Source organism: Microcaecilia unicolor, chromosome 7 (genome assembly GCF_901765095.1).
Source record: "Microcaecilia unicolor chromosome 7, aMicUni1.1, whole genome shotgun sequence".
Lineage (NCBI taxonomy): Eukaryota > Metazoa > Chordata > Amphibia > Gymnophiona > Siphonopidae > Microcaecilia > Microcaecilia unicolor.
Genome location: NC_044037.1, coordinates 9,783,763 through 9,802,334, shown reverse-complemented (window position 1 = coordinate 9,802,334; position 18,572 = coordinate 9,783,763). Strand labels below are relative to the sequence as shown.

The 18,572-nt window shown below is 46.6% G+C and overlaps 1 protein-coding gene across 1 annotated transcript in view; it reads right to left on the bottom strand.

Annotated features, from left to right (window-relative positions):
- Positions 1-11,602: 11,602 nt before the first annotated feature.
- The window catches only part of EDA2R (ectodysplasin A2 receptor), a 48,102-nt gene continuing 41,132 nt past the window's right edge, over positions 11,603-18,572 (bottom strand). The window contains exons 9-10 of the mRNA XM_030210569.1: positions 14,664-14,712; positions 11,603-13,478 (exon numbers count right to left, since the gene is read on the bottom strand). Coding sequence (XP_030066429.1) covers positions 13,180-13,478; positions 14,664-14,712 — 348 coding nt within the window. The 3' untranslated portion in view covers positions 11,603-13,179. The remainder of the gene's footprint in view (positions 13,479-14,663; positions 14,713-18,572) is intronic.

Here is an 18,572-nt window from a genome sequence, read left to right as displayed (position 1 = left end):
AGACTAAGGAAGGCCACGTATGAGAAAAGCAATTTAGTTTATTTTTGCTAAGTACAAATACAATCAATAGTTTCTCATGGGAGAACAGCCGCTGCTACACATAAGTGTTCTCTGCCACTGTTTCTCCAAAGTAATGTTCTGATTCAACTGCTTATATATCCTTTATTTTCACATAGGTTTAAAAATTATCTTCCTCAAAGTTCATTCTGTTTTCTTTCAATACCATCTGCTTTTTCTCTGTCGTTAAACCACATTTTTCTGTCTGTTGTAATTGCCCCTTTCCCACGCTTGCTTGCATGCAAGAATGTCTTATCAGATCACGAGTCTCCGGCTCAACACAGCTTTTGCCTTTTTGCCTTGTTTCAAAGTGCACTTTCGCTCTGTTTCAAGGCGCACACCCGTGCTCATTATCTACAGCGCTGAAAAAAAGGCTTGTGGTAGTGTAGGCGCGGGTTTTGGGCGTGCACCAATCCATTTTTCAGTGTGCCTGTGATAAAGGCCCCCTTTTTTTGCTGAAAATGGATGTGCGGCAAAATCTAAATTGCCGCGTGTCCATTTTGGGTCTGAGACCTTACCATCAGCCATTGGCCTAGCAGTAAAGAATCCAGAGGGTAATGACCTACACGTGTCAAATGCCACTTGGCGCGCATGCATTACGTGCATTCAAAAATAGAAAAAACATCTTTCAGACACACGTAGCAGCCGCGCGCACAAAATGAAATTACCGCAAGAGCCATGCGGTAGTTGGGCGGTAACACCATTTTGGCACGCATTGGGCATGTATAAACACTTACGTGGCTTAGTAAAAGGGCCTCTAACTGAGTTGCCCAAGGTCACAAGGAGCTGCAGTGGGACTCAAGCCCAGATTGCCAGGACCAAAGCCTGCTGCACTAACCATTAGGCTACTCCACTCCTAAGCCCCGCTAGCGGCTGTGGTGTTCTAATGCTGACACAGCCCATTCACTTTGAATGTGGCTTACTAAACAGTGGGGTTAGTGCCCCCTGGCTTCCCTTGCACCCTGGCACTGCTTTTACAGGACCCAGTATGGTCCTGATGCCACCGCTACTGCCGTGGCCATAGACCGAGATGCCATGACAGACAAATGCCTGCTTGTTTGCAAAGAAAGTCTACAGGCAGAATTAAAAGCTGATGGTACAGCAAAGGCTTTGGAGGCACCAGCGGGCTTTATCACTTTCTAGTGTCTTTTAGGAGAAAAGGACTCTAGAAATGCAAATTGTTCCCTGATAATAATAATAATAATAATCCTAAGGGTAATGCTAATAAGTTTCATTTATCTAACATCTTACAAAAGGGTGAGATGAGATGAGAAACAACACCGGTATTAGCCAGTTTTGCATGGACACCCTGGGGTCAGAGCATTTTACATCTCATTTAGAAAAATGGAAACTCAATGAGATTGGTGTTTGGAATGAAAATATAATGTTTGTTAACAAGTATTGAACAGGTTTTTCCTGGGGTTCCAAAGATGAGAGCATGGGGCTCATACAGAGCTTACAATCCAATCAAGACAGACAAACAGGACAAATAAGGGACAAGGGAATTACTAAGGTGGGAATGATAAAGCATGGGTACTGAACAAGTGAGTAAGGGTTAAGAGTTAAAAGCAGCCTCAAAAAGGTGACCTTTTAGCCTAGATTTGAAGATGGCCAGAGATGGATTTTGACGTACCGGCTCAGGAAGTCTTTTCCAGGCATATGGTGCAGCAAGATAAAAGGAACGGAGTCTGGAGTTAGCAGTGGAGGAGAAGGGTGCAGATAAGAGAGATTTACCCAGTGAACAGAGTGAGTAAGGAGAGATAAGAGTGGAGAGGTACTGAGGTACTGTTTAGTTGCCCTATTAGTTCCCGTTGTTTCTTTCCATTATTCCATTGTTCTTCTCCATTGTTCTATTCCCTTAACGACGCTTTAACTTTGTTTTCGCATAACCCCTCACAATGTAATCCATAACCGAGTTGTAACAAACTGTATTTCCGACGTGGCCACGTTTCGCCCTCAGGCTGCGTCAGGGGTACAAACTATCAAAAGTGTATGTAACTGATAGCTAATGCATATCAGTTCAGTTGGAAGTAGCAGATAAATGGAGCTAGATTTTTGGAACTACTAGTGTGTATGATATATTTACATACACTTTTGATAGTTTGTACCCCTGATGCAGCCTGAGGGCGAAACGTGGCCACGTTGGGTATTGTTCCAATAAATGCATTTGATTCCACTGCTTTGTTGTTTTTTATCTACTGTTTTGTAAGCAGTTGTGTGCCTTTTTGTTTTTTACAAACTGTATTTCCACCATTCACAATGTATTGTAAGCCACACTGAACCCGCAAATAGGTGGGAAAATGTGGGATACAAATGCAATAAATAAATAAATAAATGCACTTGTAAGTCAATAAGAAGAGTTTAAACTGTATGTGGAAACGGATAGGAAGCCAGTGAAGTGACTTGAGAAGAGAGCTAATAAACAGCATTGGCAGAATATAAGTCGTGCAGCAGAATCCTATCCTCTTTCCATTGCAAGGCCTACATCAGAATGGTTAGAGACAGGGCCGCCAAGAGACACAGCCGGGCCTGGGGCGGGACTGCCACTGACCTCCCTTCCCTGCTTCTTGAAAATGGCTTCTGAGACTTCAAATGGTGGCCTCACGAGACTTTGGCTGCTGCTTGAAGTCTCGGCAGCCATTTTCAATAAGTGGCTGCAGTGAGCAGGTCAGCGGCAGTGAGCAGGAAAGAGTGGGGTTCTTTCCTGCCCTGAAGAGGCCACTAGACCACCAGGGATGTGACGGTAAGTTCGGGAAGGATGGATGGAGTCGTGTGGGTGGAGGGAGGGAGGGGACTGTAAAAAAGGTGGATGGAGGGAGGGAGGGGGTGGAAAAAAGATTGGTGATGGGGGCATACATGGAAGGGGGGAAGGGGTAGATAAGTACATAAGTAATGCCACACTGGGAAAAGACCAAGGGTCCATCGAGCCCAGCATCCTGTCCACGACAGTGGCCAATCCAGGCCAAGGGCACCTGGCAAGCTTCCCAAACGTACAAACATTCTATACATGTTATTCCTGGAATTGTGGATTTTTCCCAAGTCCATTTAGTAGTGGTTTATGGATGTCCTTTAGGAAACCATCCAACCCCTTTTTAAACTCTGCCAAGCTAACCGCCTTCACCACATTCTGCGGCAACGAATTCCAGAGTTTAATTATGCGTTGGGTGAAGAAACATTTTCTCTGATTTGTTTTAAATTTACTACACTGTAGTTTCATCGCATGCCCCCTAGTCCTAGTATTTTTGGAAAGCGTGAACAAACGCTTCACATCCACCTGTTTCACTCCACTCATTATTTTATAGACCTCTATCATGTCTCCCCTCAGCATACAGCACATGGATGTTCACTTTTTTTGGAAACGTAAATCTTTTCTAATTTTGTATTTAGCAGAGTATGGAAGGAAATGCATTCATTTTACTTTTACCAGTATTTTCAGTGCCTGTAGAATCTGACTTTCTTGGGGGGGGGGGGGGGGGGGGGGGGGGGGGGGGGTCAAGGTGACGGCGAGGTATCATTTTACTTTTCATGGCCTCCTTTTTGTCTCTGCAAATACGACAACTCTATGTTTATAGGGTAATGACATCACACTTGCTGCCCGCCCTGGCTCCTTCCTGCTAAGAGAGGGCCTGCGATGACGCTGGCGAGTTTTTAAGAAAGATCCCCGGGTCTCAGCAGTGTTAATGTAGCCTAACCCAGCCCATTGCTCATTCTGACAAAAGTCCCAGTAGCAGGAAACATGCTATAATAGCAGCCAGGGAAAGACTTTATTTGCCTTACAGAAAGACTGCCTGTGAAATGCCAGTCTGATTGCAGTTTGTTGTCACGGAGGATTCAGCATCAGAGGGTCTGGGTTAAATCTCTCTGAATGTTGCAAAATAAGCTTAGACAATGTTAACCACTGCGCTGTGCGTTTCTATGCCAGAGGAATAGCACTGGAGAATGCATCTGTGCCCACGTGTGCCACTTGCCAACAATGCCTCTTGATTAGCTACAAGTAGAGGGTCCTTTTGGATTCTAACACAGTTAACCCTTTCCTGCCTGCAGGGGCTGAAATCCTTCCAGGAGCTCTCGCACATTTTAACTGGCTAAGGGCCAATGCAGAAAGGCAAGCGTTAGAGTTGTGAGCCAATGGCACAGTTCACAGCTTCTAACGTGAATGTAGTGAGAATCGTTTGCCCGCCGATGTAGTAAGTTAATCATATGTGGAGTAGTGGCCTAGTGGTTAGAGCACCGGTCTTGCAATCCAGAGGTGGCCGGTTCAAATCCCACTGCTGCTCCTTGTGATCTTGGGCAAGTCACTTAACCCTCCATTGCCTCAGGTACAGACTTAAGATCGTGAGCCCTCCTGGGACAGAGAAATATCCAGAGTACCTGAATGCAACTCACCTTGAGCTACTACTGAAAAAGGTGTGAGCAAAATCTAAATAAAGATTCTAGAATTCTAAAGAATAACAAGATTCCATGTGCAGAATTTCAAAGTGTAGCAACATTCCATGTAGAACCCCAAAGAGTAACAAGATTCTTCAGTGTGGAGGAGTGGCCTAGTGGTTAGAGCACTGGTCTTGCAATCCAGAGGTGGCCGGTTCAAATCCCACTGCTGCTCCTTGTGATCTTGGGCAAGTCACTTAACCCTCCATTGCCTCAGGTACAGACTTAAGATCGTGAGCCCTCCTGGGACAGAGAAATATCCAGAGTACCTGAATGCAACTCACCTTGAGCTACTACTGAAAAAGGTGTGAGCAAAATCTAAATAAAGATTCTAGAATTCTAAAGAATAACAAGATTCCATGTGCAGAATTTCAAAGTGTAGCAACATTCCATGTAGAACCCCAAAGAGTAACAAGATTCTTCAGTGTGGAGGAGTGGCCTAGTGGTTAGAGCACTGGTCTTGCAATCCAGAGGTGGCCGGTTCAAATCCCACTGCTGCTCCTTGTGATCTTGAGCAAGTCACTTAACCCTCTATTGCCTCAGGTACAAACTTAGATTGTGAGCCCTTCTGTGACAGAGAAATATCCAGAGTACCTGAATGCAACTCACCTTGAGCTACTACTGAAAAAGGTGTGAGCAAAATCTAAATAAATAAATATTCCATGTAGAACCCGAAAGAATAGCAAGATTCTGGAATCCTAAAGAGTGACAAGATTCCATGCAGAATCTCAGAGTAGCAACATTCCCTCTAGAATCTCAAATATTAGCAACAGAATTACTAGCAACATTCCATGTAGAATCTCAGATAATCACAACATAACATTACATATATTTTGCTCACACCTTTCAGTAGTAGCTCAAGGTGAGTTACATTCAGGTACTCTGGATGTTTCTCTGTCCCAGAAGTGCTCACAATCTAAGTTTGTACCTGAGGCAATGGAGGGTTAAGTGACTTGCCCAAGATCACAAGGAGCAGCAGTGGGATTTGAACCATTGCAAGACCGGTGCTCTAACCACTAAGCCACCCCTCCATCCCAAAGAATCTTGCTAGTCGTTGGGGTTCTACATGGAATGTTGCTAGTGGAGGAGTGGCCTAGTAGTTAGAGCACTGGTCTTGCAATCCAGAGGTGGCCAGTTCAAATCCCACTGCTGCTCCTTGTGATCTTGGGCAAGTCACTTAACCCTCCATTGCCTCAGGTACAAACTTAGATTGTGAGCCCTCCTGGGACAGAGAAATATCCAGAGTACCTGAATGTAACTCACCTTGAGCTACAACTGAAAAAGGTGTGAGCAAAATCCAAATAAATATGCAAATCTGAAGCATGCAGACCTTGTGCACTAATCAGGATAAGCCTGCCAGTCTCAAGCGCTCAGGCTCTGCACAAAGGGCAGTGTGTGCAATGCTGGACTGGTATTCTATGGGTACATATCAGCCTCACAAAAATGTCTTGCAATTAAAATGTTTGCAATGCTGATACTTATGTGCAGTACATGCCTGGATACAACTTTGTTCTGTTTGGACATCTCCCATTCTGTCTTGTTAAGTTTGCAACAGAAACAAAAAAAACAACCCTGTATTAAATCCTCTCAATGAACCTGTCACGAAACACTTAGCCACCTGCCTGGGGTTACCTCACAGCCACTTAGAGGGTCTACCCCAAGCTCAGCTCAGCCTGCACCTGCTGCTGCTTGTGCTCTACACTAGCATCCTCCTCCCACCGACTGGGTCACAACCGCCTCTGGGCGAGTCTCCCACTCTCAAATTATCCCCAGTGATTTCTAGGTTACAGGAGCCACACTCCCTGTGGTCCCCCAGTTTCCAGAAAGCACTCACAGACCCAACACACAAACCACCAGGATTCTTTATCAGTCCAGACAGGAAGAACAAACAAACAAATGTGTTTATTCTCACACTGGAGAAATGAACCAAAAAAAATATGCAATTAGCATACAATAACCAGAAACTGAAATATGGATTAATTATAACAGTAACTAAACATTTTCATACTGGCTAACCTGTACCTGGGATGATCAGGACATATAATTATTCACAGAGCCTTAGCAAAGAGATCTGTCTTCCTCTTCTTCCAGGCTAAGACTGAAGCAATAGTCAGTACTACTGGGTAATTTCAAACTCCAGGCCAATTAGAGTCCAGAACAGTCAAGTTTCAAATAAAAACTGGTTACATCACTACAGATACTTCCTAGTATGTGTGTGCCAAATAAAGACATGCCAGTCCTCTGTAAAAGCTTTAAGCATAAACATGCACCATTTGTTGGCCAAACTGGAGAAATACACTTCAGAACAATACAGGACAATATCCAATACATTTTACATGCTTAAAACACATTGTTTCTTCATAGAACCCTTCTATGTCTCCTCAGACCTGGCGTTCAAGTTCTAGCGTTGTGCTCACCTTAAAGTCCTCAGCACTTTCTCTGCCTGTGTGGATTTGAGGAGTGTTATTTTCTCCATCCTGTAGCCATAAAATTTATTGCACACAAACATCTCACTCTCTGTGTGCATCTGCCCATGCTAGCTTTCTGCATCGGTCCCTAAGGAGTCGGACACCAGGCAAGGGGGCTGATCGATTATGCTTTCTCCAAAGTGAGCGGCTTTAACTCTTTAGGAGCTGCAAGGTGAAGTAAGCAGAACAAAGGGCCTCCTGTTTCCAACTTGCAATTCCTGTGTCGTCCCCCCCCCCCCCCCCCCCCAGTGCTGGAGTGGATTCCTCCGGTGGAAAAGCCTCCAATCACTAGTAGCAAAGAGCCCTTGAAAGCAGGCTGCGTCTTCCACCGCACTGTAATTGTGTCAGAGGAAGTTTTACTATGAGGTCATCAAACACTGTGAAAGCAGCCTTGCCATTGGCTAGTGATGCAGCAGAAAAGCAAATTAGCTTCTTGTGCATTGCACTACTGAATCATATGCACCAGTGTGTGCAACGTGAGAGCCAGGAAGCATAGTAAGGCGGTATGGGTCGATGGGGTTTCTGGCTTTATGGGGATGAAGTTCCTTCCTCACCAGACGGGAATTCAAAACAGAACTAACTCAGAACAAATGAGCAGCAGTGGTTGAATATGGACCAGTCAATATTCAGCTGGTAGCAGTCAGCATTTTCAGTGGACAAGTAGCCCAGTGGTTAATGCAGTGAACTTTGATCCTCGGGAACAGGGTTTGATTCCCACTGTAGCTCCATGTGACTCTAAGAAAGTCACTTAACTCTCCATTGCCCCGGGTACAAATAACCACCTTTCTGTGGTTTTTGCAACTACATTCAAAGGGGTTTACTAAGTCCCATTTCCCTTACCCCTTTCCCCCTTTAATTACTGGCTGCCACTGGCTGAATTAGTGTCAGATATGGGTCCCGGCACTGAATATCTATGATATCCGGATAACTTCCGGGTTCACCCCAGCTCTAACTGGACAGTACCATTCTGGTCAGTGGAAACATTCAGCACACTATCTGATTAAGTGCCACTGAATATTAGTGGTTGGGCAGGACACGGGCAGAAGCTGCTCCTTGTCTGGTTGAATCGTTTGGAATATCAACCCGTACCGTAGCGCTCTGTAGTGCTACCGTTTCTGAATGCAGGACACTAGCCTTTTCACCTCCCATCTATTGAAGGTGTTGGCCAGTACATCAGAATTTGAAGAAGCCTTTTCCGAAGCTGACTGGCAAGGGAAAGGGTCACTGCAGCTGGATGCCACGTTTCCACCCATGAAAACCACAGAACATTCAAAAAGCCACTGAATTATGCAAACAAGTGTTTATTTGAATATAAAACACTACACATGTGTACTGATAGGCACACGAAATTAGCAGGTTCTTTCCCCCTGCCTCTTCAACTTCTGAACACCAACAGCAGGATGAAAGAACACGTACAACTGATCACAAGCTATTGCGCATCTTAGTGCAAAAATAAGAATAAAGGTAAATCAGGTAATGGATCCTCGGCACTCCATAGGGCATGAACACAGTCCACCAGACACTGAGATGGAGGGAAGATGGTTATATGCACTACCTTGCATACACACATTTATTTTATTTTTGTTACATTTGTACAATGCACAGAATCTCCAATAGTAGCAACATTCCATGTAGAATCTCCAATAGTATCTATTTTATTTTTGTTACATTTGTACAATGCGCAGAATCTCCAATAGTAGCAACATTCCATGTAGAATCTCCAATAGTACCTATTTTATTTTTGTTACATTTGTACCCTGCGCTTTCCCACTCATGGCAGGCTCAATGCGGCTTACATGGGGCAACGGAGGGTTAAGTGACTTGCCCAGAGTCACAAGGAGCTGCCTGTGCCTGAAGTGGGAATCCAACTCAGTTCCTCAGTTCCCCAGGACCAAAGTCCACCACCCTAACCACTAGGCCACTCCTCCGCGTACAACTGACCTGATCCAGTGAGCAAGCTGCAGGAGGGAGACATGCAGTCATTCCCAGGTTCTGTATCTCCTCGCCAGAGCACCCTGTGCCCATCAGCACTGCACGTACCAGGGGGAAGAGGCAGCATGTTCAGGCCTGGCCCCTGATCTGGGAGCCACCCTAAAGGTTCATCCTATGAGCCCATCCAAAAGAGGAGCTAGTGTCACGGCACGGTTCACTCAATTTATTTTTCAAACTGTGCAGCCCTGACGCATCTTAACCAACACATTTACAAATTTATGAGGCATGGCACCAGGGCACTCCATGCCAATCTGACTATTCGAGTCAGGCCTTGCTGGAGAATACCCACCCAGCAACTATGTGCCTCAACCCACAGGGCACAGGGAAAACACAACCCTGGCACAGACAGAATGAACGGAGTTTCCTTAACATGTATTCACTAAAAGTTTTATGCTACTTATCAGAGAATATACGTCCAAAACAGAAAACCAGACTTCCTTGAGTAAAGTGACAGTGAACAGCTCTACAGTTCAATGACGCGATGAAATGAATTGATGCTTAAACTGTTTTCAAGGTTCTTCAGGCTATCCATGGACTGGTGGCGCCTGCCGAATACAGGCATGAGAGACCCCGGGGAAACCCAGCGCTGGCTCAGCTTCTCCCTGGAGCTGACAGGTTACTTTAAGCTGCTTCTCTTCTCCAGTGGTTTATCCTTCTTTACTTTAAAAAAAACAAAAACAGGGCAATCTAGTATATTTAGGCATTTTGCAGCCTCCTCCCACTGTCCCTTAGTGATTTCTTCTTCATATCCTGCAGGAAAAAGTCCCAGAAACATGAGGACGATTTTCCAGAGGACCTCACCTGCCCACAGGTCCGCAGCATCACTCCAGCCAGTGTGTGAATAGATCTGAGGCAGGAAACAGGAGCTGCTCCAGGACTCCCCTGTCCATCTGTTCTATTAAAAGAAGCCATGAAGACAAAGTGGGGGGGGGGGGCACTGGAGGGAGGGAGCCGCTATAAACTGCGAACTTTATTAAAGAGTAGCGTTGGTCGCTGCGCCATGCAAACCACCTCAACTCAATCATCTGCTAGGACTGGGCATTTGTTACTATACATTCGGTTTGTTACTGCTCCTTAAAAAAATTTAGTGCGCACTAAATTAATATAATGGGCTTTAACTTACAAACTAACGTGCATTACTTAGAGCACCCTAAAAAGTTCTAACCCATGGGTTACAGCAGTTTTATTAGAATGAATGTGTGAAACAAGTTGAGTCTCTCCACTCCTCCTCCCCCCCCCCCCCCCTCACCAAAGCCACCAGGGAAAAGGCCAAACTACAGACAAACCAAGTTGTACCCTGCATTTACTGATGCCTTCTAATTTAATTTCTCTCGTGCACACACAGCAGGACAACCCCTCTTTTTATAAAAGCATTTTTCATAACCAGCACTGGGATTTCTAGAGTTCCATTCCCCCAGTAAGAATCTCTATGTGCCTTTGTACCAGAATTAAGGCACATGGAGGGCACAACTGTACCAGACTATGCAGCCACCTCCGAGGTGCTAAACCTGCCTTCGCTAGTGGTTCCTGTGCTGAATGCTAGATCTCCATCCAGAGGGGACAGGGAAAGAGCAGACCTGATTAGGGCTGTGCTGTCATTTAAAATCATGCAAGCTATTCATTTTCCCCCTTGGTGTTTTAGTGTTCAAGTTAGAGAAACTCATCGGTGTCACCAGTCCCAGTATATCTGACATGCTGCTGTGAATTTCTTACAGCTAAACCATCAGCCACCACAATGTAACATAGTAGATGACGGCAGAAAAAGACTTGCACGGTCCACCCAGTCTGCCCAACAAGATAAACTCACATGTGCCATTTTTTGTGTATACCTTACCTTGATTTGTACCTCTTTTTCAGGGCACAGACCGTATAAGTCTGCCCAGCACTATCCCCACCTCCCAATGACTTCATTCCCCACTACGGAGGGGATACTGGTAGCTGGAGGAGTAGCCTAGTGGTTAGTGCAGTGGACTTTGATCCTGGGGAACTGAGTTCGATTCCCACTGCAGCTCCTTGGGACGCTGGGCAAGTCACTTAACCCTCCATTGCCCCTGGTACAAAATAAGTACCTGAATATATGTAAACCATTTTGAATGTAGTTGCAAAAACCTCAGAAAGACGGTATATCAAGTCCCATTTCCCTTCCCCCTTTCCCTTATGACATCACAATATCAAAAGTGAGCCAAGTATCGGGCAATCAAGCCATTGTGACATCACTGATGAGGTTGGCTCTTATTGGTGGAATGAGTGGAGGAGTAGCCTAGTGGTTAGTGCAGTGGATTTGATCCTGGGGAACTGTATCGGGCAATCGAGCCATTGTGACATCACTGATGAGGTTGGCTCTTATTGGTGGAATGAGTGGAGGAGTAGCCTAGTGGTTAGTGCAGTGGATTTGATCCTGGGGAACTGTATCGGGCAATCGAGCCATTGTGACATCACTGATGAGGTTGGCTCTTATTGGTGGAATGAGTGGAGGAGTAGCCTAGTGGTTAGTGCAGTGGACTTTGATCCTGGGGAACTGGGTTCAATTCCCACTGCAGCTCCTTGTGACTCTGGGCAAGTCACTTAACCCTCCATTGCCCCTGGTACAAAATAAGTACCTGAATATATGTAAACCGCTTTGAATGTAGTTGCAAAAAACCTCAGAAAGGCGGTATAGCAAGTCCCATTTCCCTTTTCCCCTTGCTGTCCCAAGTTCTCTCACTGTATCTCACTGGCAGTGTAATATCTCCCACAGAGAGCAAGAAATAAATTGCATAACTACAGTTTATGAATATGTAAATAGTTACATATTCATAAACTGGCTGTCTGGCATTCCCAAAGACCCCCATTTGGCGAGGGGAAAAGCAGACAGGGAAGAGACCTTCTTCCCAAATATTTGCAACTCAGAATTCACTTTATATTAACTAGCAACATGTTTGTAATCTGCAGGGCCCAGGTGGCTGCAGTGTGTGAGGAAGGAGGGGCCCAGGACTCCCAGGCTGCTGTGTCTGGAGAAGGCCACTCGGCGCTAATGTTGAGATGAAACAAGGTGATGCTGCCTCCCACTGGCAGGATACAGACACTACATAAACACATTACTGCATTCCCTGGAACAAATTATCCTGATCACCAGTAACACTGCGGGGAAAACAGCATGGGAAAAGTCAGGATATAACTGTGAAAAAAATAAGTCCCAGGACCCTTCAGGTGCATCATCTCTGCACATATTAGACACCCCCACGTCAGCCTGCTCCTGACTCCAGTATCACAGCTTCTTACATTAGCTGTACCCAAGATTATAATTAGGGCTTCTGATTTTAGGTACTAATAAAACACCCTTGGTGGAAGAACACCACATCCGCTAGTACCGTTTCACCCCTCCCCGGCTCTGCTTAATTTTTGTGCCTTTTTACACTGAGAGTTTCAAAGTGGAACCAATGTACAAGTTTGGTTGTGCTGGAAAAGGTCCCCAGTAATAACACCTGTTATACCCTCAGCTCCTAATTAAGTGGAAAAGAAGCACATCAATTTATAATGTATGAACACCTAAGACGAGAGGCCCAAATCATAATGGACTTTCAGCCGCAGGACACTTGTGTACAGCACTCACATCTATCTGTCTCCCATCCAGATGTGACTCCCAGGGATTACATCCTACAGCAGTGACCGGAGGACGCAATTCACAGCAACACGCAGTAAACAGTGCTGAGTAACCCACAATCACCCTCTTTCTGACGTTTTATGGTGGATCCAGCTTGACAGTGAATACGGGAAACTGCCCACACAGCATGATGTCAGGAATTAAAGTCTCTGGTAAAGGAACAGACCCGCAAGAGGAGATACAGGTGAGGGTACACCCCTACAGCACCACAGTGGGCCATATGCAGCCACTAGGCTCAATTTTAGGATATTAAAATGCCACCAGAGGTCCATCCGCTCCAGTTTTGTATTTCACAGTTCTTACAATGTCTCGAACCACTCGGAGCCCTCAGCTAGGAGGTGCTAGAGAGCAGCCCTGGGCTGGTGCTTGTGGCAGTAACTGGCTATGTCACACGCCAGTGTCCAGCACCGGAAGCCACAGGACACCACTCAGTTCGAAAGTGCTTTCTGTAATGCATTTGTAATTGGAGGCCAGCCCCCTGTCCCTTCCAGCATCTACAGGGCAGGGGACAGGAAGGTCTGTCTCTCACAGTTCCCCTTCCTCTCTCTGCCCAGACACAGCACTGGGGACCCCTGGGTGAGTCGGCCTCCCCTAGTGCCGCTCCCGGCAGCTGTGAACCCAGTTCTGAGTCAAGTGGTCACACAGCAGGGAGAGAGCGTCCCAGCGCTGCAGCTTGTACAAGGTCTGGAGCAGGGTGGGGATGGTGCAGGGGCTACTGCAGGAGAGGTAGGTGTGCAGGTGTCTGAACCCCGTCATGTGCCTCAGTTGTTCAGTGGGTATCCCCAGATCCACCCCCACGTCCATGAAATTCTTCACTCCGTGTAGGAAAGGGTCCAGCTTCAGGCCGAGCAGAAGTACCATAGCAGGTGGTATCTCTGCTACGTGCAGACCTGAAAAACAGCAGCCAAAGAAATTGAAGAGAGAAAGAAAACACAGTGATAAAGCAAGGGGCAGAGACGAGTGGAGAGTGGCCAGTGGGTAGAGCGGCAGACTGCAAACACAGGAGCCAGGGCTCAAATCCTGCTTCTGATCTTGGACAAGTAACTCAAGGTCGCCATCCACCCGAGGTCGCCGGGCCCCCCTCCACCCGCTATCGGGCCGGGCCCTCGGAACTAACCTTAAGCCTCCTTTCACTTCGCAGCAAGCAGCGGCAGGGCAGACCTCTCCTCCTTCCTTCCGTGCCCCGCCCTCGCGGATGTTACGTCAGTTGAGGGCGGGACATGGAAGGAAGGAGTGGCCTGACCTGCTGCTGCTTGCTGCGAAGTGAAAGGAGGCTTAAGGTTAGTTCTGGGAGTGACGGAGGGCAGGCCAGGCAGCGGCGGCGCCGGGCCTGGGACTTTTGTCCCCCCTGTCCCCCCCTCTCGGCGGCTCTGCCCTGTACGAAAGGAGCAGCAAAACCACCAAGGTGGAAGAGAACAACAATGTCCCACGGATAATCACAAGAGCAAAGCAGAAGTGGGAACAGAACCAGGCTCTTCAGAAAACAGACCAAAGGCGTCCAATACGTGAGGTTAAGTTTATTGACTCTACAAGGTATCCTGTTTCGGAACTACAGGTGCCTTCTTCAGGCAACAAGATAGCGGCGTTATCCAGCCGGACCTTTGACTGCACTTTTAAAAGGTCTTTTTCAAGACCAGAACATCGCCCTCAATTGGCTCTGTTCTGAACACTTTGTCCATCATTTCCCTGAGGCAAAGTACCAGATTCCTGAAGAAGGAACCTGCAGTACCGAAACAAGGTACCCTGTACAGTCAATAAACTTAACCTCACATATTGGACGCCTGTGGCCTGTTTTCTGAAGAGCCTGGTTCTGTTCCCACTCCTACTTTGCCCTGCATGAAAAACATTGCTGTAAAACCTTTTCGTTTTTTTTAAAACAAACAGACTTAAAAGAGGGAAAGAGCACCATCCATTGCCCCAGGTATCAGATTCAATTATAAGGCCTTTGGGGCAGGGATCTGATTACCACAACTCAACTGTAACTCACTGACAGGACAATTAATTAAATCCAACCATATCACAGTGACAAAAGCAACAGTGGGCTTTTCACAGCCACCTCTCTCTCTCTCTCTCACCGTGTGTCATGTGACCAATCCTGAACACTTGACTCTGGACCTCATTGACCTGCGGAGAGAAAGACAAGATATCGATGATCGCTCAGAACGGACAGAGGCCCCAGTTCACGGCTAGTTTAGGGACCCTTTTACAATGCCGCGGTACAGCTACTGTGGCGTTGGCGTACACCAATCAGGCTCTACCGCCAAGCTTCTGCAGGAGCCCGGCAGTTGTGCCTGCTCCCTCTGTGTGCCATTTACGGTGCACTAGGTTTTTAAAAGGTTTCTGCACTGAGGGCTTAGTACAGGAGCCCTTAAACGGGTGATGATAAGGGTTCCCTGGGGAAATGACCATGTGGCAAGTGCTTAACTTGCCACACAGCCATTTCCTTTAAAACGAAACAAAACGCGTTTTACCCACTGTGATAAAAGGGGGCCTCAGTGTGCGGTAAACCCGCATACCGACGCCACCACGGACCCCCTTGTATTGCAGCATGGTCAAGGGAGCCCTTAGCGATTTACAGACTACACCACAGATAGCAAAATGGTTTACAATATAATAAACACAATGAAGAACATAGAAATTGACACAGATCAAGGCCTGTCAGCTTCCACTGGTCTTTTATAAAAGGATCAGACCACACCCCCTTGCAATATGCATGAATTGGCAATTTGGATATGTGTATTGCTGCTTTCTAAAATGTTAATATTAAGTTTTCAAAATAAACAAATGATTGGAGGGAGGAATGGAGAGCACGGAAGGAAGGGAAGTTTTCTCAAATTAACATAATGCTGTAATTTTTTTTTATTTTTTGTTATATTTGTACCCCGCGCTTTCCCACTCATGGCAGGCTCAATGCAGCTTACATGGGGCAATGGAGGGTTAAGTGACTTGCCCAGAGTCACAAGGAGCTGCCTGTGCCTGAAGTGGGAATCAAACTCAGTTCCTCAGGACCAAAGTCCACCACCCTAACCACTAGGCCACTCCTCCACTGTTGCTACTATTTGAGATTCTACATGGAATGTTGCTATTCCAGTAGCAACATTCCATGTAGAAGTCGGCCCTTGCAGATCACCAATGTGGCCGCACAGGCTTCTGCTTCTGTGAGTCTGACGTCCTGCACACTCACAGAAACAGAAGCCTGCGCAGCCTTCTACATGGAATGTTGCTAGTGGAATAGCAACATTCCATGTAGAATCTCCAATAGTAGCAACATTCCATGTAGAATCTCCAATAGTATCTATTTTATTTTTGTTACATTTGTACCCTGCGCTTTCCCACTCATGCCAGGCTCAATGCGGCTTACATGGGGCAATGGAGGGTTAAGTGACTTGCCCAGAGTCACAAGGAGCTGCCTGTGCCTGAAGTGGGAATCGAACTCAGTTCCTCAGGACCAAAGTCCACCACCCTAACGATATGCTCTGCTGAACACAAAGTGACCTTAATCCACAGGTATTTGGATAATAAGTCCATGTTGAAACTAAAAAAATATCACTTTTCTTACTGCCAATGAGGACTAAGGTTTCTGAAAACAATCCGGTTCTCATTCTGTCCTTCTGAACCTCAGTGGGTGCGGTAACGCTCCCCTCAGTTTACAGGGATAGAGGGGTACTGTACCCCTACACGGAGGTATTTTTCTGGGGGCAGTGCTCCTGGCTGGTTTCCCTCGGATTCCCTGCCAGCACAATCAGGAAGCAGCTGGGGGGGAGTGTGTAATATCCAAGGGGGGTGGGGGTGGATAAAGAGGTCCTGCTGAGTACTTTTCACCTGTTCACATGAGGGAGGTGAGAGCATAATTAACTAGGATTAAGTACTATTTAAGTATCTGAGTACTTTCACAAACAGATCGTCTTAACCATAAGTTTCTCTATGGATCAAAATTGTGCTTGAGGAAAAGGAGAGCTGTGTATTATCTGAACCAGTGGCCACCAGGCTATCCCATCTCTCTCTCTCTGTGCAGAACAGGTCAGGGCTGGTAGGGAAGCGGGATCAATGTATGGTCCTCTGTCACCACCTGCAGGTAACTTTATGTAAATGCACGTCTGTGTTTAATAAATGAGCAGAATCCACAAAACCTCAAAACCGCTGCCCTGCCCCAGGACATGGGGAGCTGTGTGGCTGAGCTGTATTTCAGAACAAAATGGGACAGAGGTGTCAGAATCACGCTGACAGCCACTACACGGAACAAGAGCCTTTAATGGAAGAAGTAACTAACTTGTTAGTCTCACTCACACACGCAAGGATTGACTCGGGCTGCACATACTGCAGCCAGACATGTTTATCCACTCCTACCCTAGCTGAGACAATTAACCATCTCTCTGACCTCATGTGCAACTTTCTTCAAATCAATCACCTTATTTTCTAATTCTTTGGTGCCTTTTTGTTTTGTTGGACATGATTTGGTGCATTTCTTGATTGGCTTTCGGGAGTTGCCCTTCTTCGTCGGATCGGAGATGGGCAAATGTGGTAGCAGATAGCAGATAGTGGAGGAGTGGCCTAGTGGTTAGGGTGGTGGACTTTTGTCCTGAGGAACTGAGTTTGATTCCCACTTCAGGCACAGGCAGCTCCTTGTGACTCTGGGCAAGTCACTTAACCCTCCATTGCCCCATGTAAGCCACATTGAGCCTGCCATGAGTGGGAAAGCGCAGGGTACAAATGTAACAAAAAAAAAATAATTATAATGTTCTAGTACATATTGTGTTGTCATTGCAAGTAGTATACCAGGCCACACTTTATATTGTTGTTTGAATATTTTTACTGCTCTAATTGCCTCCTGCTCATGTTTGATCTATTCTTACTGTTCACCGCCTTGAGTGAATTCCTTCAAAAAGGTGATAAATAAATCCTAATTAAAATAAATAAATAAATAAATAAATAAGAGAAAACTAGTGGCAAAAGAAGATACCATCTGATTTTGGGGAGCATGGGGATTGGAGGGGGGGCAGGGAGAGGGAAGAGAAGACCCTGTTTCTGTATTATCCTAGGACTCTGGAATTCTGTACTTTTGTCCATGTCCTGTGTCATCCTGCAGAATCTGTAAAGTTAGATCCAAGACCACCTGCTCCAGGTAGAAATTGCTTAACTGCAAATGTCAAATGCATGAATCAACTGCAGGGAGCTGGTCCAGCCACACAGAAGACCACCTGAACTTATCTAGGCATTGTTTTCTCTGTGTCCTGTTTAGAGGGTAAGCTCCAGGGGCAGGGACTGTCTCTTATATGTATTTGTACAGCACTGTGAATGTCTAGAAGAGCTATGGAAGAAGGAGAACTGGACCACTGGTCTGACCCAGTTCTTAAGTGATATGAAATAAATATCTATTAGGGAGATGTATTTGGGCACCTAAACATTAATTGTGGCAAATCGCTTATATGTGGCAGGGGCGTAGCCAGACTTCGGCGGGAGGGGGTCCCAGAACCCGAGGTGAGGGGGCACATTTTAGCCCCCCCGGTGCTGCTGACCCCCCCCCACCACCACCACCACCACCATTGCCGAACCCCGCAGCCACCAACTTTGACCTCACCTCCCACCGCCAACCCGCCGTCGCCTACCTTTGCTGGCGGGGGACCCCAAACCCCGCCAGCCGAGCCGAGGTCCTCTTCTTCCCAATCCCGCGCAAGGCTTCATTCTAGTCTGATATCGGACGTCAGACTCACAGAAACAGAACAAAGCCTTGCGCTGGAAGAAGAGGACCTCGCTGGCTGATATGCAAGGCTTCGTTCTGTTTCTGTGAGTCTGACGTCCGATATCAGACTAGAATGAAGCCTTGTGCGGGATTTGGAAGAAGAGGACCTCGGCTCGGCTGGCGGGGGTTGGGGTCCCCCACCAGCAAAGGTAGGCGGTGGCGGGAGGGGGGGTTGTCGGCAGGGGGGTCCAGGGGCAAATCTACAGGGGCATACTAAAAGTGAACAGGCATACAATCACTTGCA